The following is a 27,495-nucleotide window of genomic DNA, read 5'->3' as shown; positions in this document are numbered from 1 at the left end:
TCAGAGGCTAGGAGATGCTCCATCTCCTCTGGGGTAGGCTCCCATGATTTGGTTATTTGCAGTCAGGGAAGGCATGTTCTGCAACGTCACTGTTACAGCATCTGATTTCTTTATCACTGTCGAGACCATGGACTGGGACAGCTTTAGGGCATCAGTGATCTTGCTTGGTCCCTGCCCCTCCTTATGGCAATTAACAATGTCACGGGAATGGCTACACCTTGCCTTTTTAGTCTTGCCTTCACTCCTCAGCATCAGTAGTGCCATACTTTCGACTGGGGTTAGCACCAGATATGATTTCCAAGATGAGTTTCCCTTATTTCACACACTAAAAGTTCTCTCTCTCCCTACTGTCGCATGCAGCACTATTCATAGTAGGGATGTGCGTTTCGGTCCGAGTAGTACACGATTTACTCGGTTCTTGGGTTTGAGTGAGTACTATAATAGCTCAGAGTCATCACAACACAGCACTCCTGTTGCCAAGTACTTGTGCTATTTTAAAAGTTTGGTTTCTTTTTGGACAGACCTCATATAAAGTGAACCTTATGGACCACAAGCTATGTTGCCTTTCACTGGAAGTCTGTTATCCTCATTTTTAACCCGAGGCATCCCATCGACGTATGGGTATGTTGCAACATTTTGTCACAGCTAGTCCCGTCGACTTACTGGTATGTTGCTCAATTGCAAGGTTCATAATTTGCACAATTTTCAATTTTCGCTTGTGATTTTTGGTACGTATACACAGGACACCTTCCTCTATTCCTCTACAAGATGCCAGGCAGGGACAATGCCTTACACCATATAACCTCCACCCCCCCCCCGCACACCATTGTCTCGGCAATTCACCATAAAGACATTCAGGGCCAGAGTGATTCCCCAATCGATGACAATGTGGAGGACAAAGTTTACATAGCATTAGAGGAAGAAACAGTCAGAAATGATGATCAGGTAATGTCGCCAAACAAGGTCAGGTATGTTGATGAGTTAGTGAGTGAAACAATGCTTATAATGCCTATATTACTATTTGAAAACCAATATACCCTCGTACTACATATAAATTGGTACCAAATAAATAAATAAAAACCGTTTATGAGTGGTGTGGAATAGTTACCCTCCCATAGAAATCGTTTTCCTTGGAGCCAGCCTGATAGAAAACACAGTATGGTAAGGAGGTATTGCTACCTGTATTGAGTATTTTAAACCTCAGGTGAGCGATTTCTCTATGAATTTTCGATGTTTCTCATCAAAAGTGGAGATTTTAACCAAAAATTTTTTTTTCCAAAATAGCTCGGGATTGGGGGATACCGGAGGTGCGAAATCGGTCGGGACGTGACGGGTTAAGGGTTTGGATGATGATGAGAGGTATTTGTAATTCTGTATAACCTGGCAACTCCACTGTTTGGTTATACAGTATTGGCGACATCTCATAAAGGTATCCCTCTTCAGCACCACTGTACATGAAAATGTCATTTAAGTTTTTTAAAAACTATGATCGTAAATAAAAGAATAGTACCTGAAATATGTACAGTATATTATTGTACAATTATAACTTGATTTGGAAGTGACTTACACTTGTAGTATTCTGAACAGGCCTGAGCAGGGTAGAGACATTCGCAAGTAGGGTCACAGGTAGGGGGTTTTTCAGGTTGACACTGAGGATAGTGTTCTTGCAATACACATTGGCTCAGTTGAGGATCGAATACAAGCCCATCCGAACATGTATGGAACTCTGCGTTAGCCCCAGGCTGGAAATAGATTAACCCTGGTTACATTGTAGGCTACAGTACAGTATACCTGTTAGTACTACCCAGTTACAGTCACAGCACATGTCAGAAGGTTTCATTATTGTGCCCTGGCAACCTACCGGTCAACAGTGCGTTCGATTTCGTGTACTATATAATATGATACGCATAGGAAACAGTTGTCGGTATTATTTGAGTGGCTGTTTGTGACAGTATTTATTCTTTGAAACTCAAAGTCGACTATATTTAACCGTGTTCTTCGTTACTGTCTGCACATTTGGCCATTCAGATAATGCCAACAATTGTTTCCTATACGTATCATATTATACACAAAATTGGACGCACTGTTGACTGGCAGGTTGCCAGGGCACGATAATAAAACCTTCACACGTGCGCAGCAATTTTAACAACAGTGGACGAACAGTTTCTGATATAATGATTTTTGTCAGAAATTTGATCTCATTGGTGGCATAAAGTATGTTGGAATCATTGAGGGATGCAATGCCACAACCATCACCACTATCACTATGGTCATGACCTGTCACCACCACCATCTTCACAGCTACCATCACCTCCACCACCATAGTCATCACTGAAATCATCTTGACGCTGCCATATCACTGTTTCTGTAATCGCCAGTGTCACAGTCATCTTCATTACTACCACTACCCTTGTTACCTATACCATCACCATCAACCTCATCACTCCAAACCACTACCACCAACACTCATGTCAACGATACCCATCACTACTATTTTCACTGATACCATCCCCACTGCCACCAGTAATACCACCACCACCACCACCACCACCATAAATATTCCTACACTACTAACACAATCACTACTTAATCATTACCATTACTATCACAGTGACCTCCACCAACAGCGACTGTAGCACAGCCACCATCATTACTGCACACACACACACACACACACACACACACACACACACACACACACACACACACACACACACACACACACACGTACGCACGCACGCACGCACACACACACACACACACACACACACACACACACACACACACACACACACACACACACACACACACACACACACACACACTTTCTTGTACGGTATATAACTAGCATATATTGCAGTATGTACAGTTTACAGTTTAGTCAGACAGAAAAGACTGTGCATTGGAAGATAAAGTATGAAACAGTATCATAACTACAAATAACCTACCGCACAGTAGTAGTAAGCAGTGCAGTCCTCTGGGTGTGGTCGTACACAGCATTCACAGTCACATATTTCTGGCTTGACATTAGGTGGTTCAGTGGGTAAAACTGGTTCAGGAATTGTACAAGATGCATTTGAAGAGGCAATACATCCAGCATTATAAGGCCAGTCACAGACATGCAAAAGTGGATTGAAGTGGAGGTGGAAAGGACAGTGTTTTTCATAGGGAATGCCATGGCTGCAGTGGATCCAGCGTGTACAGTCACGAGGGTGGGGGAATAAACCTTGGTCTTCAGGACATGTTAATTCACATTCACCACCTCCACCATCTGTAGAGTTATTGTTTCCACTACCACCACCACAAGGCTTCCCATCAGGAGTGACATAGTTGCCAGTGACACAGGGCGAAGCCCACTCATGGTTGCAGGTCAGCTTTTCCTGATCCCAGACGGTACCCGGGGCACAAGGCATCTCTTGTGGGCCATATGGCGCGCACTGAATGAACTTACGGCAGTCAGTTGGATGAGGCAGGTACTTTCCCTGGCTGCAGGGCATGACACATCCATCAATAGTGTTGTTGTCACTCCCACTTCCACCACCATTACCATTATCACCCCCACCACTTCCACCGCCATTGCTGCCATTACCTCCATCACCACCATTTCCACCATCTCCATCACCACCATTGCCACCATCACCACCACCATTGCTACCATCACCACCATTGCCACCACAAGGCTTGCCATCAGGAGTGCTGTAGTTGCCAGTGACGCAGGGTGAGGCCCCCTCATGGTTGCAGGTCAGCTTTTTCTGGTCCCAGACAGTGCCCGGGGCACAAGGCATCTCCTCTGGGCCATATGGTGCGCACTGGATGAACTTGCGGCAGTCAGTTGGATGAGCCAGGTACTTGCCCAGATCGCATGGGATGACACATCCATCAATGATGTTGCCACCACCACCACTTCCACCACCATTGTCACCATCTCCACCATCACCTCCATCTCCACCATCACCACCATTACCACCACCATTACCACCACCATTGCCACCATCTCCACCATTACCACCGCCATTACCACCATTACCACCACCATTGCCACCATCTCCACCACCATTGCCACCATCTCCACCATTGCCACCATCTCCACCATTACCGCCACCATTGCCACCCCCATTGCCACCATCTCCACCATTACCGCCACCATTGCCACCCCCATTGCCACCATCTCCACCATTGCCACCATCTCCACCATTACCACCACCATTGCCACCATCTCCACCATTACCACCGCCATTGCCACCATCACCACCACCATTGCCACCATCACCACCACCATTGCCACCATCACCACCATTGCCACCATCACCACCACCATTGCCACCATCACCACCATTGCCACCATCACCACCATTGCCACCACAAGGCTTGCCATCAGGAGTGCTGTAGTTGCCAGTGACGCAGGGTGAGGCCCCCTCATGGTTGCAGGTCAGCTTTTTCTGGTCCCAGACAGTGCCCGGGGCACAAGGCATCTCCTCTGGGCCATATGGTGCGCACTGGATGAACTTGCGGCAGTCAGTTGGATGAGGCAGGTACTTGCCCAGATCGCATGGGATGACACATCCATCAATGATGTTGCCACCACCACCACTTCCACCACCATTGCCACCATCTCCACCATCACCTCCATCTCCACCATCACCACCATTACCACCACCATTACCACCACCATTGCCACCATCTCCACCATTACCACCACCATTGCCACCATCACCTCCATCTCCACCCTCACCACCATTACCACCACCATTACCACCATCTCCACCATTGCCACCATCTCCACCACCACTTCCACCTTCACCACCACCACCACTGTTGCCTCCATCACCACCGCATGTCCCACAGCTTTTGGGACATGCTTCGGCAACAAACTTCTGCCATGAACAGTCACCGCCGTTATCTGGGCAAACACAGTCATTATCGGCTGCCCATGTTATGCAGTCATACTCCGAATCTACACATTCACCACTACCATCACCACCACTGCCTCCGTCACCACCATTATTACAGTCACCACCACCATTGCCACCTCCATTACCACCATTTCCACCATCGCCGCCATCACCGCCACTATCACCGTTGCCTCCATCACCACCACCACCTCCGTCACCACCATTGCCACCATCTCCACCATCACCACCACCATTGCCACCATCACCACCATTGCCACCACAAGGCTTGCCATCAGGAGTGCTGTAGTTGCCAGTGACGCAAGGTGAGGCCCATTCATGGTTGCAGGTCAGCTTTTTCTGGTCCCAGACAGTGCCCTGGGCACAAGGCATCTCCTGTGGGCCATATGGTGCGCACTGGATGAACTTGCGGCAGTCAGTTGGATGAGGCAGGTACTTGCCCAGATCGCATGGGATGACACATCCATCAATGATGTTGCCACCACCACCACTTCCACCACCATTGCCACCATCTCCACCATCACCTCCATCTCCACCATTACCACCCTCTCCACCACCATTGCCACCATCTCCACCATTGCCACCATCACCACCATTACCACCACCATTACCACCACCATTGCCACCATCTCCACCATTACCACCGCCATTGCCACCATCACCACCACCATTGCCACCATCTCCACCGTTGCCACCATCACCACCACCATTGCCACCATCACCACCATTGCCACCACAAGGCTTGCCATCAGGAGTGCTGTAGTTGCCAGTGACGCAGGGTGTGGACCCCTCATGGTTGCAGGTCAGCTTTTTCTGTTCCCAGACAGTGCCCGGGGCACAAGGCATCTCCTCTGGGCCATATGGTGCGCACTGGATGAACTTGCGGCAGTCAGTTGGATGAGGCAGGTACTTGCCCAGATCGCATGGGATGACACATCCATCAATGATGTTGCCACCACCACCACTTCCACCACCATTGCCACCATTTCCACCATCTCCACCATTACCACCACCATTACCACCATCTCCACCATTACCACCGCCATTGCCACCATCACCACCACCATTGCCACCATCTCCACCATTGCCACCATCACCACCAACATTGCCACCATCACCACCATTGCCACCACAAGGCTTGCCATCAGGAGTGCTGTAGTTGCCAGTGACGCAGGGTGAGGCCCCCTCATGGTTGCAGGTCAGCTTTTTCTGGTCCCAGACAGTGCCCGGGGCACAAGGCATCTCCTCTGGGCCATATGGTGCGCACTGGATGAACTTGCGGCAGTCAGTTGGATGAGGCAGGTACTTGCCCAGATCGCATGGGATGACACATCCATCAATGATGTTGCCACCACCACCACTTCCACCACCATTGCCAGCATCTCCACCATCACCTCCATGTCCACCATCACCACCATTACCACCACCATTACCACCACTATTGCCACCATCTCCACCATTGCCACCATCTCCACCATTACCACCGCCATTGCCACCATCACCACCACCATTGCCACCATCTCCACCATTGCCACCATCACCACCACCATTGCCACCATCACCACCATTGCCACCACAAGGCTTGCCATCAGGAGTGCTGTAGTTGCCAGTGACGCAGGGTGTGGACCCCTCATGGTTGCAGGTCAGCTTTTTCTGTTCCCAGACAGTGCCCGGGGCACAAGGCATCTCCTCTGGGCCATATGGTGCGCACTGGATGAACTTGCGGCAGTCAGTTGGATGAGGCAGGTACTTGCCCAGATCGCATGGGATGACACATCCATCAATGATGTTGCCACCACCACCACTTCCACCACCATTGCCACCATCTCCACCATCACCTCCATCTCCACCATCACCACCATTACCACCACCATCACCACCATTACCACCACCATTACCACCACCATTGCCACCATCACCACCATTACCACCACCATTGCCACCATCACCACCATTACCACCACCATTGCCACCATCTCCATCATTGCCACCATCACCACCACCATTGCCACCATCACCACCATTGCCACCACAAGGCTTGCCATCAGGAGTGCTGTAGTTGCCAGTGACGCAGGGTGTGGACCCCTCATGGTTGCAGGTCAGCTTTTTCTGTTCCCAGACAGTGCCCGGGGCACAAGGCATCTCCTCTGGGCCATATGGTGCGCACTGGATGAACTTGCGGCAGTCAGTTGGATGAGGCAGGTACTTGCCCAGATCGCATGGGATGACACATCCATCAATGATGTTGCCACCACCACCACTTCCACCACCATTGCCACCATCTCCACCATCTCCACCATCACCACCATTACCACCACCATTACCACCACCATTGCCACCATCTCCACCATTACCACCACCATTGCCACCATCACCACCACCATTGCCACCATCTCCACCATTGCCACCATCACCACCACCATTGCCACCATCACCACCATTGCCACCACAAGGCTTGCCATCAGGAGTGCTGTAGTTGCCAGTGACGCAGGGTGAGGCCCCCTCATGGTTGCAGGTCAGCTTTTTCTGTTCCCAGACAGTGCCCGGGGCACAAGGCATCTCCTGTGGGCCATATGGTGCACACTGGATGAACTTGCGGCAGTCAGTTGGATGAGGCAGATACTTGCCCAGATCGCATGGGATGACACATCCATCAATGATGTTGCCACCATCACCACTTCCACCACCATTGCCAGTATCTCCACCATCACCTCCATGTCCACCATCACCACCATTACCACCACCATTACCACCACCATTGCCACCATCTCCACCATTGCCACCATCTCCACCATTACCACCGCCATTGCCACCATCACCACCACCATTGCCACCATCTCCACCATTGCCACCATCACCACCACCATTGCCACCACAAGGCTTGCCATCAGGAGTGCTGTAGTTGCCAGTGACGCAGGGTGAGGCCCCCTCATGGTTGCAGGTCAGCTTTTTCTGTTCCCAGACAGTGCCCGGGGCACAAGGCATCTCCTCTGGGCCATATGGTGCGCACTGGATGAACTTGCGGCAGTCAGTTGGATGAGGCAGGTACTTGCCCAGATCGCATGGGATGACACATCCATCAATGATGTTGCCACCACCACCACTTCCACCACCATTGCCACCATCTCCACCATCACCTCCATCTCCACTATCACCACCATTACCACCACCATCACCACCATTACCACTACCATTCCCACCACCATTGCCACCATCTCCACCATTGCCACCATCTCCACCATTACCACCGCTATTGCCACCATCACCACCACCATTGCCACCATCTCCACCATTGCCACCATCACCACCACCATTGCCACCATCACCACCATTGCCACCACAAGGCTTGCCATCAGGAGTGCTGTAGTTGCCAGTGACGCAGGGTGAGGCCCCCTCATGGTTGCAGGTCAGCTTTTTCTGGTCCCAGACAGTGCCCGGGGCACAAGGCATCTCCTCTGGGCCATATGGTGCGCACTGGATGAACTTGCGGCAGTCAGTTGGATGAGGCAGGTACTTGCCCAGATCGCATGGGATGACACATCCATCAATGATGTTGCCACCACCACCACTTCCACCACCATTGCCACCATCTCCACCATCTCCACCATCACCACCATTACCACCACCATTACCACCATCTCCACCACCATTGCCACCATCTCCACCATTGCCACCATCACCACCACCATTGCCACCATCTCCACCATTGCCACCATCACCACCATTACCACCGCCATTGCCACCATCACCACCACCATTGCCACCATCTCCACCATTGCCACCATCACCACCACCATTGCCACCATCACCACCATTGCCACCACAAGGCTTGCCATCAGGAGTGCTGTAGTTGCCAGTGACGCAGGGTGTGGACCCCTCATGGTTGCAGGTCAGCTTTTTCTGTTCCCAGACAGTGCCCGGGGCACAAGGCATCTCCTCTGGGCCATATGGTGCGCACTGGATGAACTTGCGGCAGTCAGTTGGATGAGGCAGGTACTTGCCCAGATCGCATGGGATGACACATCCATCAACGATGTTGCCACCACCACCACTTCCACCACCATTGCCACCATCTCCACCATCACCTCCATCTCCACCATCACCACCATTGCCACCACCATCACCACCATTACCACCACCATTACCACCACCATTGCCACCATCACCACCATTACCACCACCATTGCCACCATCACCACCATTACCACCACCATTGCCACCATCTCCACCATTGCCACCATCACCACCACCATTGCCACCATCACCACCATTGCCACCACAAGGCTTGCCATCAGGAGTGCTGTAGTTGCCAGTGACGCAGGGTGTGGACCCCTCATGGCTGCAGGTCAGCTTTTTCTGTTCCCAGACAGTGCCCGGGGCACAAGGCATCTCCTCTGGGCCATATGGTGCGCACTGGATGAACTTGCGGCAGTCAGTTGGATGAGGCAGGTACTTGCCCAGATCGCATGGGATGACACATCCATCAATGATGTTGCCACCACCACCACTTCCACCACCATTGCCACCATCTCCACCATCTCCACCACCATTGCCACCATCTCCACCATTACCACCACCATTGCCACCATCACCACCACCATTGCCACCATCTCCACCATTGCCACCATCACCACCACCATTGCCACCATCACCACCATTGCCACCACAAGGCTTGCCATCAGGAGTGCTGTAGTTGCCAGTGACGCAGGGTGTGGACCCCTCATGGTTGCAGGTCAGCTTTTTCTGTTCCCAGACAGTGCCCGGGGCACAAGGCATCTCCTCTGGGCCATATGGTGCGCACTGGATGAACTTGCGGCAGTCAGTTGGATGAGGCAGGTACTTGCCCAGATCGCATGGGATGACACATCCATCAACGATGTTGCCACCACCACCACTTCCACCACCATTGCCACCATCTCCACCATCACCTCCATCTCCACCATCACCACCATTGCCACCACCATCACCACCATTACCACCACCATTACCACCACCATTGCCACCATCACCACCATTACCACCACCATTGCCACCATCACCACCATTACCACCACCATTGCCACCATCTCCACCATTGCCACCATCACCACCACCATTGCCACCATCACCACCATTGCCACCACAAGGCTTGCCATCAGGAGTGCTGTAGTTGCCAGTGACGCAGGGTGTGGACCCCTCATGGTTGCAGGTCAGCTTTTTCTGTTCCCAGACAGTGCCCGGGGCACAAGGCATCTCCTCTGGGCCATATGGTGCGCACTGGATGAACTTGCGGCAGTCAGTTGGATGAGGCAGGTACTTGCCCAGATCGCATGGGATGACACATCCATCAATGATGTTGCCACCACCACCACTTCCACCACCATTGCCACCATCTCCACCATCTCCACCATTACCACCACCATTGCCACCATCTCCACCATTACCACCACCATTGCCACCATCACCACCACCATTGCCACCATCTCCACCATTGCCACCATCACCACCACCATTGCCACCATCACCACCATTGCCACCACAAGGCTTGCCATCAGGAGTGCTGTAGTTGCCAGTGACGCAGGGTGAGGCCCCCTCATGGTTGCAGGTCAGCTTTTTCTGTTCCCAGACAGTGCCCGGGGCACAAGGCATCTCCTCTGGGCCATATGGTGCGCACTGGATGAACTTGCGGCAGTCAGTTGGATGAGGCAGGTACTTGCCCAGATCGCATGGGATGACACATCCATCAATGATGTTGCCACCACCACCACTTCCACCACCATTGCCACCATCTCCACCATCACCTCCATCTCCACCATCACCACCATTACCACCACCATTACCACCACTATTGCCACCATCTCCACCATTGCCACCATCTCCACCATTGCCACCATCTCCACCATTACCACCGCCATTGCCACCATCACCACCACCATTGCCACCATCTCCACCATTGCCACCATCACCACCACCATTGCCACCATCACCACCATTGCCACCACAAGGCTTGCCATCAGGAGTGCTGTAGTTGCCAGTGACGCAGGGTGAGGCCCCCTCATGGTTGCAGGTCAGCTTTTTCTGTTCCCAGACAGTGCCCGGGGCACAAGGCATCTCCTCTGGGCCATATGGTGCGCACTGGATGAACATGCGGCAGTCAGTTGGATGAGGCAGGTACTTGCCCAGATCGCATGGGATGACACATCCATCAATGATGTTGCCACCACCACCACTTCCACCACCATTGCCAGTATCTCCACCATCACCTCCATCTCCACCATCACCACCATTACCACCACCATCACCACCATTACCACCACCATTACCACCACCATTGCCACCATCACCACCATTACCACCACCATTACCACCACCATTGCCACCATCACCACCATTACCACCACCATTGCCACCATCTCCACCATTGCCACCATCACCACCACCATTGCCACCATCACCACCATTGCCACCACAAGGCTTGCCATCAGGAGTGCTGTAGTTGCCAGTGACGCAGGGTGTGGACCCCTCATGGTTGCAGGTCAGCTTTTTCTGTTCCCAGACAGTGCCCGGGGCACAAGGCATCTCCTCTGGGCCATATGGTGCGCACTGGATGAACTTGCGGCAGTCAGTTGGATGAGGCAGGTACTTGCCCAGATCGCATGGGATGACACATCCATCAATGATGTTGCCACCACCACCACTTCCACCACCATTGCCACCATCTCCACCATCACCACCATTACCACCACTATTACCACCACCATTGCCACCATCTCCACCATTGCCACCATCTCCACCATTACCACCGCCATTGCCACCATCACCACCACCATTGCCACCATCTCCACCATTGCCACCATCACCACCACCATTGCCACCATCACCACCATTGCCACCACAAGGCTTGCCATCAGGAGTGCTGTAGTTGCCAGTGACGCAGGGTGAGGCCCCCTCATGGTTGCAGGTCAGCTTTTTCTGGTCCCAGACAGTGCCCGGGGCACAAGGCATCTCCTCTGGGCCATATGGTGCGCACTGGATGAACTTGCGGCAGTCAGTTGGATGAGGCAGGTACTTGCCCAGATCGCATGGGATGACACATCCATCAATGATGTTGCCACCACCACCACTTCCACCACCATTGCCACCATCTCCACCATCTCCACCATCACCACCATTACCACCACTATTACCACCACCATTGCCACCATCTCCACCATTGCCACCATCTCCACCATTACCACCGCCATTGCCACCATCACCACCACCATTGCCACCATCTCCACCATTGCCACCATCACCACCACCATTGCCACCATCACCACCATTGCCACCACAAGGCTTGCCATCAGGAGTGCTGTAGTTGCCAGTGACGCAGGGTGAGGCCCCCTCATGGTTGCAGGTCAGCTTTTTCTGGTCCCAGACAGTGCCCGGGGCACAAGGCATCTCCTCTGGGCCATATGGTGCGCACTGGATGAACTTGCGGCAGTCAGTTGGATGAGGCAGGTACTTGCCCAGATCGCATGGGATGACACATCCATCAATGATGTTGCCACCACCACCATTACCACCACCATTGCCACCATCTCCACCATTACCACCACCATTGCCACCGTCACCACCATTACCACCGCCACTTCCATCACCACCTCCATTTCCGCCACCATCACCACCATTGCCACCATCTCCTCCATTACCACCATTGCCACCATCACCACCACCACTTCCTCCACCATTTCCACCATCACCTCCATTGCCACCATCACCACCACCATTGTTACCTCCACCTCCACCATCTCCTCCATTACCACCATCACCTCCACTGTTGCATCCTCCATCTCCACCATTGCCACCATCTCCTCCATCACCACCAGTGCCACCACCACCAGCACCGTTGTTTCCATCACCACCATTTCCACCATCTCCGTCACCACCATCTCCACCACCATTGCCACCATCTCCACCATTACCACTGCCATTGCCACCATCACCACCACCATTGCCACTATCACCACCATTGCCACCATCACCACCACCATTGCCACCATCACCACCATTACCACCACCATCACCACCATTACCACCACCATTACCACCACCATTGCCACCATCTCCACCATTGCCACCATCACCACCACCATTGCCACCATCACCACCATTGCCACCACAAGGCTTGCCATCAGGAGTGCTGTAGTTGCCAGTGACGCAGGGTGTGGACCCCTCATGGTTGCAGGTCAGCTTTTTCTGTTCCCAGACAGTGCCCGGGGCACAAGGCATCTCCTCTGGGCCATATGGTGCGCACTGGATGAACTTGCGGCAGTCAGTTGGATGAGGCAGGTACTTGCCCAGATCGCATGGGATGACACATCCATCAATGATGTTGCCACCACCACCACTTCCACCACCATTGCCACCATCTCCACCATCACCTCCATCTCCACCATCACCACCATTACCACCACCATCTCCACCATTACCACCACCACTGCCACCGTTACCACCACCATTGCCACCATTACCATTGTCACCACCACCATTGCCACCATCTCCACCATTGCCACCATCTCCACCATTACCACCACCATTGCCACCATTACTCCCGCCATTGCCATTGCCACCATCTCCACCATTACCACCGCCATTGCCACCATCACCACCACCATTGCCGCCATCACCACCACCATTGCCACCATCTTCACCATTACCACCGCCATTGCCGCCATCACCACCACCATTGCCACCATCTCCACCATTACCACCACCATTGCCACCATCTCCACCATTACCACCGCCATTGCCACCATCACCACCGCCATTGCCACCATCACCACCACCATTGCCACCATCACCACCACCATTGCCACCATCTCCACCATTGCCACCATCACCACCACCATTGCCACCATCACCACCATTGCCACCACAAGGCTTGCCATCAGGAGTGCTGTAGTTGCCAGTGACGCAGGGTGTGGACCCCTCATGGTTGCAGGTCAGCTTTTTCTGTTCCCAGACAGTGCCCGGGGCACAAGGCATCTCCTCTGGGCCATATGGTGCGCACTGGATGAACTTGCGGCAGTCAGTTGGATGAGGCAGGTACTTGCCCAGATCGCATGGGATGACACATCCATCAACGATGTTGCCACCACCACCACTTCCACCACCATTGCCACCATCTCCACCATCACCTCCATTACCACCACCATTATCACCACCACTTCCAGTATTTCCACCACCATTACCACCACCATTTCCACCACCATTACTACCTCCACCATTGCCACCATTACCGTCATGTCCTCCATCACCATCTCCATTTCCACCTCCATTGCTGCCTCCTCCGCCATCACCACCATTGCCACCATCACCACCACTGCTGCCACCATCACCACCATCATTTCCACCACCGCTGCCACCATCTCCACCATTACCGCCATCTCCTCCATTGCCACCACTGCCGCCTCCACCACCACCACTGCCATTGCTGCCATCTCCGCCATCACCTCCATCTCCGCCATCGCCACCACTGTTGCCACCTTCCCCACTGTCTCCATGCCCTCCGCTTCCTCCAACTCCTCCGCTGCCACCATTACTACCACTGCCATCTTCACCATCACTCCCATCCTCTCCATCACTTCCTCCACCAGACTGGCCACTGTTACCTCCAGATTCGTTGCTTCCAGATCCTTGCTGACCTGATTCTTTGCTTCCAGATCCTTGCTGACTTGATTCTTTGCTTCCAGATCCTTGTTGGCCAGACTCTTTGCTTCCAGACCCATGTTGGTGTCCAGACTCTTTGCTTCCAGACCCATGTTGGTGTCCAGACTCTTTGCTTCCAGACCCATGTTGATGTCCTGACTCTTTGCTTCCAGACCCATGTTGATGTCCTGACTCTTTGCTTTCAGATCCGTGTTGGGGTCCAGACTCTTTGCTTCCAGATCCATGTTGGGGTCCAGACTCTTTGCTTCCAGACCCATGTTGGTGTCCAGACTCTTTGCTTCCAGGTCCATGTTGGTGTCCAGACTCTTTGCTTCCAGGTCCATGTTGGTGTCCAGACTCTTTGCTTCCAGGTCCATGTTGGTGTCCAGACTCTTTGCTTCCAGACTCTTTACTTAGGAAAAAGAATCGCTTCCCCTTGACTTTCTTAGCCTCCTTGCAGTTGCCACACGTCTTTGGACAATTACGAAGTACAAATGCCTGCCAATCACAGTTCTGCTCATGACATGTGCACCCTCCTTCTTTGACAAATTTACTGCAGTCCCTTCTTCGGTCAACACAGGCCAGCTCAGTGAATGACCCAACCTCCCATGGCCCTTCGCTGCAGTCCACATTGATGGCAAAGTCACACTGGGATGTATCACGATTGAAGAGGAGGCCACCACTGCAGTAGTGCTTTATTGCTTTTCCATTTTCACCTGTAGGGCAAAATGACAGTGAACCTCGAGAAAGCAGTGTGTATATATATATATATATATATATATATATATATATATATATATGATACCGTGTATATATATATATATATATATATATATATATATATATATATATATATATATATATATGATACCGGTATATATATACATGATACCGGTATATATATATCATAAAGGCCATTAGTTAGTCTCATTACACTAGAGCCACATATATCGTCTCAGTAACTAGAAAGATACTGAGAGCTGAGAATGAGGAAAAAGTATGGTGAAGCATACATTGCCAGTAGGTGGAACACTGATTTGAGACAGGATAGCGACAGTTGTCACAGGAGCATGATGGGGGCTGGAGGCACTGAGTGTTTTCTGGCACATCACATTGCTCAGCTCTTGCATTATATACTAGGCCACTGGGGCACTCCGTCAGGTGCTCCACACCTGCCTGTAATACAGTTTTGAATTAGTATGTGATGACATCAAAGTATATGACATAAGTTACAGTGCTTGTAGTATATAGACACATTAACCTGTTGGTCCTGGAGGAGGTTTCCATACCGAAATTAGCGTGTTTGGTGTCAACTAAAATAAATTTACAGCGTTAAACTTACAATGTTATAGGGTGAAAGGATTAAATGGCCGTGGTGTGGTTACAATAAACATATACTTTGTACATATCTCATGGAATGATGTGACGGTGAAGAAGTTTTTTATGGTTGTTTGTACCGTATACAGGAGAATTGCTACAGAGACGGTAAATGAGACATGAAAAAGCTGCATTTGAGTTAAATCCACAAAAGTTAAGCTTAATAACTAGGAGGAAAACTTATTACAGACCAGTCGTCTCCCCAAACCAACCCGTTTTCAACACAATCTTGTTTGTGCAGTACGTGGTTAATATCATAACAATGACTGTCGTAAATATTAATTGACGTACAGTACGGTACTTATATTCACGGGTTATTCTTCCTTCCACCACCCTTCTTCAGCCCGACCTATCCCACCCACATTTCTCAGCCAACCCCATCCGGTACTAAAAGATCTGAACATTAATAATACCTAGAAATATAATATCGTCAGCTGAGATTATTTTTGGTATATGCATTCATAGGCACGACCTGAACTGACCTTCATAATATATATATATAAGTGGACTTGATGAAGCTGAATTGATCTGAAGGGACCAAACGTGCCTGAAATTACTGCCAACTGATCTATGTGGGTCTCTATTCTCTTAATAAATATTGCACACTTAAATCTAAGCACACCTATATAGCGATGACGCCCTGATTTGATTTGGTTGGCCGTGAATTGATCTAGATTGGGTTTGATTGGATGTAAAGGCTGTGAATAGATCTGACTCGACCTGAATGGCTTTAAGAGGTGCCGAACTGGTGTGATTAAGTCTGAGTAGATGCAGATGACGTGAATGAACCTAGATGACCTGAACTGACCCATATAATTGGATTTGTGGACCAAAATGAACCTGAGTGGACCAGAGTGAACCTGAGTAGACCAGAATAAACCTGAGTGGACCGAAATGAACCTGAGTGGACCGAAATGAACCTGAGTGGACCGAAATGAACCTGAGTGGACCAAAATGAACCTGAGTGGACCAGAATGTACGTAAGTGAAAGAACCTGAGTTGGAAAAACCTCCCTCATGCTTACGAAAAAATATATATGAAAAACAGTAAGAACAACATTAAAGGTAACATCATCGGTGTGAAGTGATTAAATGGAAATATGGTTTGGGGATTCCACTCGTCTCCTAAATCGGCTGAAAATCTGTTAATCCGCGACACCCTACCTTGCCGTGGTTAAGAGGGATGGTAGTTCGATCCCCGGCCAACACCTGGGGTTTGTTATCTAATCAGCCGCTGTGGAGCAAGGTGTTAATTAATTTCCTGAAGCTTCCCCCCCCCTCACATTCTCTCTCTCTCTCTCTCTCTCTCTCTCTCTGTGTTTGTATGTGTCTCAGTATCTATCAACCTGTCTATATCTATCTATATCTATCTATCTATCTCTGTATGTCTGTCTATTTATCTCTCCCTTTAACCTTTACGATTACGTGCATTCTTCTGATATCCAGTAGTTTCTTATCTAATCGCAGCCAACCCGTACTGCATCAAGGCTTTATTAAATTTCATGAGGCTTCCTGTCCCACAATTCTTCCAAATCTCTCCCTTTACCTCTCTATCCCATCTGATTCCACGCACTTATACTTCCAACACCTTTTTTTAAATCTCATACTTCTCTCCATCTTTTCACCTGTTTATGCGTTTCACCTGTATCTCTTTTTGTCCAGTTTTCAGACTTACCTGATATCAGACTTTCATTCGTGCATTCATCATTTTATTTATTTATTTTTGCCTGTTAGACTTTCACTCGTGCATTCATCATTTTATTTCTTCATTTTTGCCTATTAGACTTTCACTCATGCATTCATCATTTTATTTATTCATTTTCCCTGTCAGACTTTCACTCTTGCATTCATCATTTATTCATCTGCCTTCGTTTCCCTGACCACCATCATCTCACCCCACACCCCTCTTCACCCCTGTGTTTCTTCTATCCCTAGCATATTTTTCCCTCCCTGTCTTCCTCACGTCTTCTCCGGCGTATCTCTCAACCTCTTCAGTCGTGTTATGGATTCTGTATTTCATTCGCGTTACATTCAGGCGATATTGCTTAGGAAGAATCTCTGTTGTTGAAAAGGTTATTGAAGGCTACATTTAACACACGTTATGTTCGAAAGGTGTATGCTAAGGTGACTAAAACTGCCTTGAGAGAGTACGGGGAAGAGATGACGGAGAAAGAGGAGAAGAAGAAGAAAAAGAGGAGAAGGAGAAGGAGAAAAAAAAACGAAGAGGAGGAGGAGGAGGATAAGAAGAAAACTAAGAGGAGGAGTAGAAGAAGCAGCTGATTTTGATGATGATGATGAAGGGGAAGCAAAACGTAATGGGAGCGAACTGGTAAAATCGGTGAGTGACATGGAGTTACACGCAATCTGTAATATACTGACGGGTGGCTGTCGTGCGTCTGATAAGCAACTCACTAAGGCGCGGAAATGAATGGGTGACGTGGTGGGGGGATGAAGGGATGAAGGGGGAAGGGAGATGAATGGAAGGGGGAAGGGGAAGGGGGAGGGGGAAGGAGGATGAAGGGAAGGGGGAAGGGGAAGGGGAAGAGGGATGAAGGGATGGGAGATTGGGAAAGGGCTTAGGGGTGGAGGAACACGGGAGAGAGAAAAAAAATGGTGGTGTATAAGGTTAGAGGATATGTACTTGGTGATGTTATTATTATTATTATTATTATTATTATTATCATTATCATTATTAATATTATTATTATTATTATTATTATTATTATTATTATTATCATTATTATTATTATTATTATTATTATTATTATTATTATTATTATTATTATATTATTACCACCACCATCATCACCACCACCACGACTGCTACTACTACTACGACTACGACTACTACCATTATTACTATTATTGTTGTTAATGGTTTAGTTGTAATTACTGCATACTGTTAGCCCCGCAAACAAGTTAGCTAATTAACGCCACTGTCATCGGCCATGGAGTGAAATATAAGCTAAGTAATATTATGACAGACGGATTCTTGAAACAACCTGGTTCCACTATCTCTAATGCTGAGAGAGGCGTTCGGTCAGTATTCAGTATTACAAGTGTTTAACGAATCAAGTAAACGACACCATTTGCTCGTGCTGTACCTTTATTACAATGACCCCATTTAAATATTTCATTCTGACTAATGGTAATTGGTTTTAATCAGCTGAGAAAAAGAAAACACTCAAAACTGCTAGTATGGGTGTTGGTGTAATGTTTATTATTATTATTATTATTATTATTATTATGTATGTCTGTTTCTGTTACGACGCTCCTCGTGTAGCCTGAGTACACAACCCTGTCATATACACTAGGTTAGGTGTTGTCGCGTGTTGTTGTGTAGTAGTGCCACCCGTGAGGAAAGAAATGACAGCGAGACCAGTTTATACAACACCCAGTAGAGTGGAGAGAGCTTGTCATGAAGTAAGGGACAGCTGGGTGTGTCTTCTTATACTTAATTTAGCGGCAGAATCTGTGTCCCTGTCTTCATGTCTAACGCAGGACAAAAGTGTTCCCTGTGCACAGTTTCGTTCTGCAGTGCAACAGGCCCATTTGAAAGTAATGGACGTATGCTTAAATAAAAACTGGGGCATTCCTTATTTGTGCCATCGGATCGGTACATAAATGACTACCACAATTTGTCCGTATATTTAGTCACACTTGTGGCATGGGGTGAGGTGAGTAAGCATGGTGGAACAAGAGCATTGATTATACCAGGTTTATATATTTGCATTTGAAAACGATGTAAAAAATCATCTTGGACTTATACCTTTTTTATCCCAGTAATTTTTGCATTCAAAGATCGCGCAGATGTGGCATCCCCAAAACAAAGATTGCACAGTTAGCATGAAGTACGAAGCACGGTCTCCAATTTTTTTTTTTTCTATTTTTTTTTTTTTTTTAAAGCACATGACCATAAGTTTTTGTAACTGGGTAGTACAGCTTAGGTGGTGGAAAGATGTGAATACTTGTTTTTTCATTAGTAAAAGAAAGTGGGGAAAGAATGACAGAATTATATGCTTTAAAGACAAGAGAATACTGATGGATCTGCATAATCTGACAGAGAGAGAGAGAGAGAGAGAGAGAGAGAGAGAGAGGACAAGAGTTGAGAAGAGAAGACAGATAATTACAATCGTCCATTACTCACGGCATCACAGTGATAGTAGGCCTCGCAGCGGTAAGGGTGTGGCTTGGTGCAGGTGCCGCCACAGTCACAGGTCACCAGGCCGTCTGTGGGGCCGTCGGCTACGTAGGGCGTCTGTAGCGAGCATGACTTCTTGAACGGCACGCAGTGGGCCTCCTGGGGCACGTCGCACGACCCCCGAGCTGGGTTGTAGTGCAGGTTGGACGGACACCGCTGCAAAGAAGAAGAACAGGAAAGCTTGGAGATGAATACTAAACACAGTATGGCTATCCTAGTGGCAAAACACCTCTTCTTTAGCGATTTATTTACTATTTTGCACTTTAACAGTCTCCTGCACCGTATTTCGTTTTAATATCAACATAATTCGCATTAGTCACATACAAGATAATGATAAAGATGTAAAACGCAAAATATATACGTGAGGAAGATATTTCGAAATCTGCCAAAAGTCGACTTAGAATTTGAGTTACCCACCTTGACGTAGGGGACGCCGGTGATGCAGTGGACGTATTGGGTGCAGTAGGTGGGGTGCGGGTAGAGGGCGTCTGGCTCCCCGCACGTCAGGCTGTGGCACACGCGGTTGTTCAGCGTCTGTAGGGGTGTTCCTGAGGGCAGAGGGTGTGTGGTTGAGGTTATGGAATTAGTTGTGTGTGTGTGTGAGAGATAGAGAGAGAAAAAAAAACTGATTGATTCCCCAGTTGCATTCTATATTTTAGCACTTCATATCTTAAATTTATTATAAGTGACTGGACATATCTGTTAAAATACAAGTTTAGATAACTTTACGTTCTCTCAGACTCCCCCTCTACAGTATATTCTCAGATCATGGAATATCTAACTGTTCACCATTTATATTAGTTTCTTTACCATTAGTTCAGAAGTCCGAAAATATCCTCAGTGTACGCAGTGACTATTTTCGGCGCAATGTATCTATGTCTGGCAACTTTCTTTTTCCTCACTGTTTTAATTCTCCTTTTCGACATGCAACTGAGATTAAGCAAACTAAAGTCTTATTTGGCAAACTATGATCCACAATAACCATCCACAAAACCCATATTCAAGGGTAATGGATGTTTTGTCTGTGGTTGTTTTCATGACTACGCTTTCACGAGTACGATTTTGTATTTGTCGCTGATTTTTTTTTTTTTTTTCTGTCGGTAATTTATTTTGCGATACTCGTCCTCATACATCTCCGAGCATCTCTCTTACTGCATGGAAAGTATCAAGACAAACGTGCGTTTATAAGGAATATGAAACCGTGACGCAGTTTGAGAAAAGTAAGCAGAAATTAACACAGAATGTGCAGATTACAGCGAAATGTTATAACTGTTGTAAATAAATAATCAGTAGATTGAAAATATACAGACGTTTCTCATCATGGAAATATCAACTGACATTTTTTTTGCTCTTTTCTTTTCTTTCTTTTTTTTTTTTTATCTTATTTTATTTATTTATTTATTTTATTTTATTGAAGGACGGATCTGACGGTACGTAGGCAAGACCATTAACTTCATCAGCTGAGAAGTCACCGAACCGAAAGTGACATTGGGATAACCTGTAGCTTTTGAATGTTTACTAAAGTGTAATTGCAAGTCAGAAGTGATCTTTATTAATATCTTGCTCTCAGTTTAAAGTGGCAGGCAATTAGTGTCCCCAGTAATACTCTCGAATCGTTACAAAACAAAATAGTAGTGTGGACAGCAGAACACTTCAACCTGATAGTGTTTTGATGATAGACTTCTACTGTGGATTGCAAGGCTGGCTTCTTTTTTTTCTTTCTTTCTTAGCTACCATTGTTGCTGTCTTAATTCCTGCAAAGATGATGTACAGTCAAAGAAACGAGTATCTTCCCAAATCCGTCTAAAGAAAATTTATAGCTGGTGAAATGCAATGAAAACCCTATCTATTAGTGCGTGTTTCAGATGGGTTCGATTTTTTCCGCTATGTATTCGTCAGACTTTAGGAAGAAACTCTTGTCTTTCTCTGTGGCACTTTGCATAAAATTATGACATTAAGATTTCAAATTGACGTATGCGTTTTTATCACCGACTCCATTTTCTTTGCCCTAGGACTGCCTGGGGTGACATAAGAACTTACTGGCCTGAGCTGCACCGAGGATACAGAGGAAGAGGAAAGGGAGGAGGGAAGGCGGGAGGACCCTCTTCGAGCCCTCCATGGCGGACTCTGCGGGCTGTCTCTCTTCCCGCTACAAATTTTCAGTAAGTATTTGGGACCTCAACCAGACACACCCTGGAGTCGCCTGAGGAGTGGCTAAGTGTGGGTGATGCTAGGTTTTTATACCCTCTGGTCGTCCCCCTTTTCTTCCTCCGTCTTATCACCCTCCACTCCTTACCCTACTCCTTTTTCTCCGTCTTATCTCGCTCCCCTCCTTACCTTACCCCTATCGTGTCTCCCGCCTCGCCTACTCCCCCTTCTTAGGTCCCCCCTCTCCACTAAAACCCCTCCCCCTTTACCTCCCTTTCCTGATACTTCATTTTAAAATCCCCTGAATCCCTTGCCCCGGTGGCGTGGTTCATGGCTTATTGCCTTTATCACCAGACGATTTTATTCAGCGTAGCACAGGCCTCTATCAAGCAAGGGGTTAATGAGGACTAACACCTCCAGTCTTTGTCTCTCGTAAGTTGAAGAGAGTAATTTGGAGATAACAAGAATAATATAAAAAATACGTCCTAGAGTTGAAAAAATAAAGCCTTCCCTCCGCTTCGTCCTTCATATCCAAGAGTTTACATCCGAAGGTGCTAGGGTGTCGCCGGATATACAAAATTCCACAGATCGCTAGAAATGATGTTAAAAATCACTAAAGCATCAGACTGTGGAGGTAAGTCGATGTAAATGTCCTTAAAATGTCCGTAGATCCAGTACCGACGTAGTGTATTTCCGTCCCTCCCCTCCGGAGCCTCCCAGTACTCCCTTATCTTAATTCCTTCACTCAGATAACGCGTTTTTAATTTTATATTTGATGCCTCTTGATTCTATTCAGACTGAGGCAGACTTTTCGAACTAGACTTTTGTTGACTTATCACTCAACTAGGGGGTGTCCTAAATTAGCCCGGTTCAGCTAGTTAGCAGCATAAATTAACTACAGAAAGACGTCAGTGTATTGAAGAGTTGACATCCTTACACTGACTTTTCCTCATTTATCCCTCCCCTTCTCGTCTGTTCTCTCTTTCCTCCCCCGTCTCTTCTCCCCGTGTCTTCCCTCTCTCCTCCCCCTTCCCTTGTCCCCTTCTCGTCTCTTCCCTCTTTCCTCCCCCTTCCCTTTTCCCCTTCTCGTCTCTCCCTCTTTCCTTTTCCTCAGTACAGTTGTTATATTCAGTTATTTCAACACTATCACTGTTTGTTAAAGTCAGCCAGGTAGCCAAGCCTGAGAGAATGGGGCAACATGGAATACAGGCTTCTTCCTCGGCAGTCTCAGCGTCAGGAGGAAGAGTAGTATCACCGTCGACACAAACATATTTACTTCGTGATAATAAAGATGTACCGGTAGTTTAACATCTTTACCTGGTGACAATAAAGATGTAGTTTGTGTCGACGCTGATACTACTACTGAACAGGGCAGAAAACTATTAACATGGGTTTCATTGGGTTTGGAGACGTTTCAAAGCTCCTGTCTCTCTTACGTACAGTTATTATAGAAACAATATTACACATCATTAAAGCATAGTGTTAGACCATTTTTACTCTAACTTAGCCCAAAATTGACCCCTCTCCATCGTGAATGCTCATTTGTAACAACAGATTAGAGCTAGAATATGATGCTAGCCACGAAGAAGTGCTAGCCAAATGACTTAGAACCGTAGTAGTGTTAAGTTTTGGTACTGAGCAATGTGAAATTAGCTGTAAAGGGACGAAAATCTGGGCCACGTTAGGATTTTTTTTTTTTTTTTTTTTTTTTTAATAAGAGAACGGAGGAAGGAAAAACAAATGGAGAAAAAAAAATAATCCATACACCAGATTACTGGTGTCCTCTGTTCATAAAATATCTGTAACAGTTAGACTTGAAGAGTTGTAGGTTGAAATTTGGAGGAAAACAACTCTGGGGAAGCGAGTTCCAGAGAGATGCAGTTCGGGGAATGAAAGAATTCTGATAGGCAGAAGTTCTGCAATATGGTTGAGTGACATTCCAGTCATGAGCGCTACCAGATGCCCGTGTAGCACGAGGGAAGGCATGGAGAGGTGGCACCATGGACGCAACTTCGTCTGAGCATTTGCCAAAAAAATATCTGTAAAATAATGCAAGGGAGGCAACATTCCTTCTTACTTGCAGGGTAGGTAGTTTATATGAAATGGCAGGGTTGTTAATGATTCTAACAGCTTTATTCTGAATTTTGTCTAGTTGCCTTAATGCAACCTCTCCACAACCATTCCACAAGGGTGAGCAATATTCAAGCTGAGAGCGCACATGACTCTTATAAATTATAGCTAACTGCTCATCGGCGAAGAAGTTACGGACTCTGTACAATAATCCAAGTTTCTTTGAGGCGGTTTTAGCAAGTGATCTGACATGAGAGGTCCAGCTGAGGGCACTGTTAAGTGAGACACCAAGAATTTCAATACTTTTGGAGATGGGAATATTAGTAGCACTGAAGGTAATGTACGAGTCTGGCAATATCTGTCTATTGGTAAACTGTATATATTTAGTTTTACTAGCATTAAAAGAGACAAGGTTGTTTTGTCCCCATTCACTGATTGTAGATAGATCTTCATTTATGGAGATGGCTGTATTGAGTTGAGAGGTAGAGATATTAGACTTTGTAAATGGATGTCTGAGTGTGAATGAACTATGTAGTGTTGAGTCATCTGCATATGAGTGAATGGGATTGTGAGTGACAGATAAGAGATCATTAATATGAACCAGAAATAGGGTTGGCGCAAGAACTGATCCCTGCGGCACGCCGGTGTTAATTGAGTGGAAATTCGAATATACATCATCTACTTTTACTCTTATTTTCCTGTCACTAAGATAAGAAGAAATCAAAGGAACAAAAGACGTTAGTCCATAGCAAGGGAGTTTGGACAGCAGAGAACGGTGCCATACTCTGTCGAAAGCTTTAGAGATATCAAGAGCTACTGCATGAGTTTCTCCAAAAAGATCAATTGATTGATGGATGGTATGAGTTAAGAGATTGAGTATGTCAATGGTGGATCTTTCGTGGCGAAAACCGTATTGTCTATCATTAATTAAGTTGTTGGATTCAAGATGTTTAACAATATGCTTATTAATTAAAGTTTCAAATACCTTACCAAGAGAAGATGTGATAGCTATTGGTCTGTAATTGGAGGGGTCAGACAAACTTCCTTTCTTCGGAACTGGGTGGATATTGGCTTCTTTCCATGAATTTGGGAATAAAGAAGTACGTATGCATAGTCTGAATAATTTAGCTAGGACAGAGGCAAGTTCAGGGGAACACTTTTTCAAAACAATTGGCGGAATTCCATCTGGACCTGGAGCTTTGTTGGTAGGTAAATTGTCTAGGATGGATTTTACAAATCTTGTCTGTATTTTAAGTGGGGCAATTTCGGGAGAATCAAGTTCCAGTACTGAGACATTCTGGCTGGTATCATCTATGGTAGAGTTTCTTGCAAAGGTACTAGCAAAGATATCTGCTTTCCCACGTGGGTCATTTGTAATATTGCCATCTGAAGATTTTAGTGGGAGAATGGAAGATGACTTGTTAAAGTTATTATTGAAAGAATTAAGAGTTGACCAGAATATTCTATTGTCATTAGGGTTGTTAAGTAGTTTTGATGCTTGCTTTTGAAGAAAGTTTGATTTGGATAGATTTAATACAGCTTTTGCATGATTTCTAGCAATTTTAAATTGGGAGAGTGATTCAGGTGTTTTTGATTTTAAGTAAGAGTTATATGCTAATGACTTTTGGGCTGTTGCTCTGGCACAATTGCCATCAAACCATTTTGGAGAGTTTGATCTTTTAGTGAATTGTTGACTTGGTATGAATAAATCCATACCAGCTAGTATTAAGTCACAAATGTGGGACTGGGTAGAATTGGGATCACTAGAGAAGAAAGACTGCCATGGAACATCAGCAAGATAATTTCTAAATCCATCCCAGTCTGCCCTGTCAAAGTGCCATCGGGTCACCCTGACAGGTTCGGAATGGGGAGGTGTAGGAGGGTTAACTAATGAGGCTTTGATGAGATTGTGGTCAGAGGATCCAAGTGGTGACAGTACCTCTATCCTGTATTGATCTGGATTATTTGTCAAGAATAAATCCAAGAGATGGGCATTATGGTCAGGGTTATCAGGTATTCTGGTTGGTTGCTTTACCAACTGGGTGAGATTAAACGATTCCATTAAATAGCTCGCATTCTAGACCAGCGTCGTCAGTCCGGGCAGAATGCAATAGCCATTCAACATTGTGTATGTTAAAATCACCCAAAATGGTAATTTCATTGCCAAGGGCAAGGTCAAGGTTACTCAACTGAGTGGATATGGAATCAAATACACTGGGTTCCGAAGAAGCATTGGGGGAACGATAAACTACACAGATATATTTGGTAATGTTTTGGCAATTTAATTTATATAATGAGTAATCAAAACTGGATGAAGTGAAGTTTAAAATAGTATCAACTGCATATTGGGATTTGATATAACAACAGAATATAGTAATTTTACAAGGAGTCACGCCTCACCTCACATCCGTAACACTGGTGCAGGTCGCTTACTCTCCGGAATCAAATTTTCGGCCTGTGGGTAGTAAAGGTTGGGGACCACTGATGTACATGAACTAATATGACAAGTGTGGACATGAATTAACCCTTCAGTTCGATGTCGTATCTTCTGTTTTATTCTCAGTAGAGGCAGAATTAATTAACTTAGGAAGAATCTCAGGCAGTGAAGGAGTTAGTGAAGGCGGTATCTAAGCCCATATTCTCATAGGTTAAGGGAGCTGTCTAACACCTCTTCCTTCCTTATTTATTTAAGGATATTGCTGGTTAACATCCTTTTGCACATTAATTATGCTGAGTATGGTGGTGTTTGATTGATTTATATAACAGAACAAGACAGTAAGGTTTAATAAACAAAATAAATCGTTTAGGAAAAGGTGTTAGGGAGCTTCCTCGGCCGACGGGAATACCAGCTTAACTCCTTCGGTAGAAATTTCCCTCATGAGGTGAATGAACTAGCTCGGCAACAGCAAATTTAGGTTACAGTCAACATCTTGGGACTGAAGGGGTTAATCGAAGTGACTTAACTGAACCTGAATTGGTCTGATACGGGGCAGTTACGTGGGTTTAAGGATTACAGGATTACTCAGGAAACCATTAACTTCATCAGGTGGTAGACATATAGCCTACTGGTGAACGCCTGGTGGTCATCTGGGTTAAGGCGCTCCAGTCGAAAAGGTCCCAT

At 47.2% G+C, this 27,495-nt stretch overlaps 1 protein-coding gene across 1 annotated transcript; it reads right to left on the bottom strand.

Moving 5' to 3' along the window:
- On the bottom strand, positions 1-27,495 carry LOC145415683 (uncharacterized). The gene is made up of 29 exons (XM_080284898.1): positions 27,441-27,495; positions 20,574-20,704; positions 20,103-20,312; positions 16,514-16,816; positions 15,593-15,755; positions 15,134-15,295; positions 14,530-14,991; positions 14,297-14,485; positions 14,114-14,218; positions 13,040-13,750; positions 12,209-12,469; positions 11,774-12,034; positions 11,348-11,608; positions 10,880-11,140; positions 10,439-10,678; positions 10,019-10,147; positions 9,563-9,691; positions 8,720-8,848; positions 8,237-8,365; positions 7,796-7,900; positions 6,929-7,057; positions 6,032-6,601; positions 5,636-5,905; positions 5,162-5,422; positions 4,352-4,612; positions 3,662-3,943; positions 2,952-3,589; positions 1,568-1,742; positions 1-272 (listed from the first exon to the last, which is right to left on the bottom strand). Exons 1-29 carry the CDS (start codon positions 27,493-27,495, stop codon positions 1-3), a joined length of 7,254 nt encoding a protein of 2,417 aa, XP_080141024.1.

The sequence above is a fragment of the Coenobita brevimanus genome, chromosome 103 (assembly GCF_032717465.1).
Source record: "Coenobita brevimanus isolate Jiangsu-jjx chromosome 103, ASM3271746v2, whole genome shotgun sequence".
In the NCBI taxonomy this organism is placed as follows: domain Eukaryota; kingdom Metazoa; phylum Arthropoda; class Malacostraca; order Decapoda; family Coenobitidae; genus Coenobita; species Coenobita brevimanus.
Note: the sequence above shows the minus strand (reverse complement) of the source record. Positions and strands in the feature narration are given on the sequence as shown.

Excerpts from the sequence above, each read along its gene's own strand:
- LOC145415683 (XM_080284898.1), bottom strand. The coding sequence starts at position 27,495 with ATGGGACCTTTTCGACTGGAGCGCCTTAACCCAGATGACCACCAGGCG. Across the intron at positions 15,296-15,592 it reads GTGTTCCACCTACTGGCAAT|GTGAAAATGGAAAAGCAATA; the intron begins GTATGCTTCACC and ends TTTGCCCTACAG. Across the intron at positions 13,751-14,113 it reads AAATGGTGGTGGTAATGGTG|ATGGTGGCAATGGTGGTGGT; the intron begins GTGGAAATACTG and ends GCAATGGTGGAG.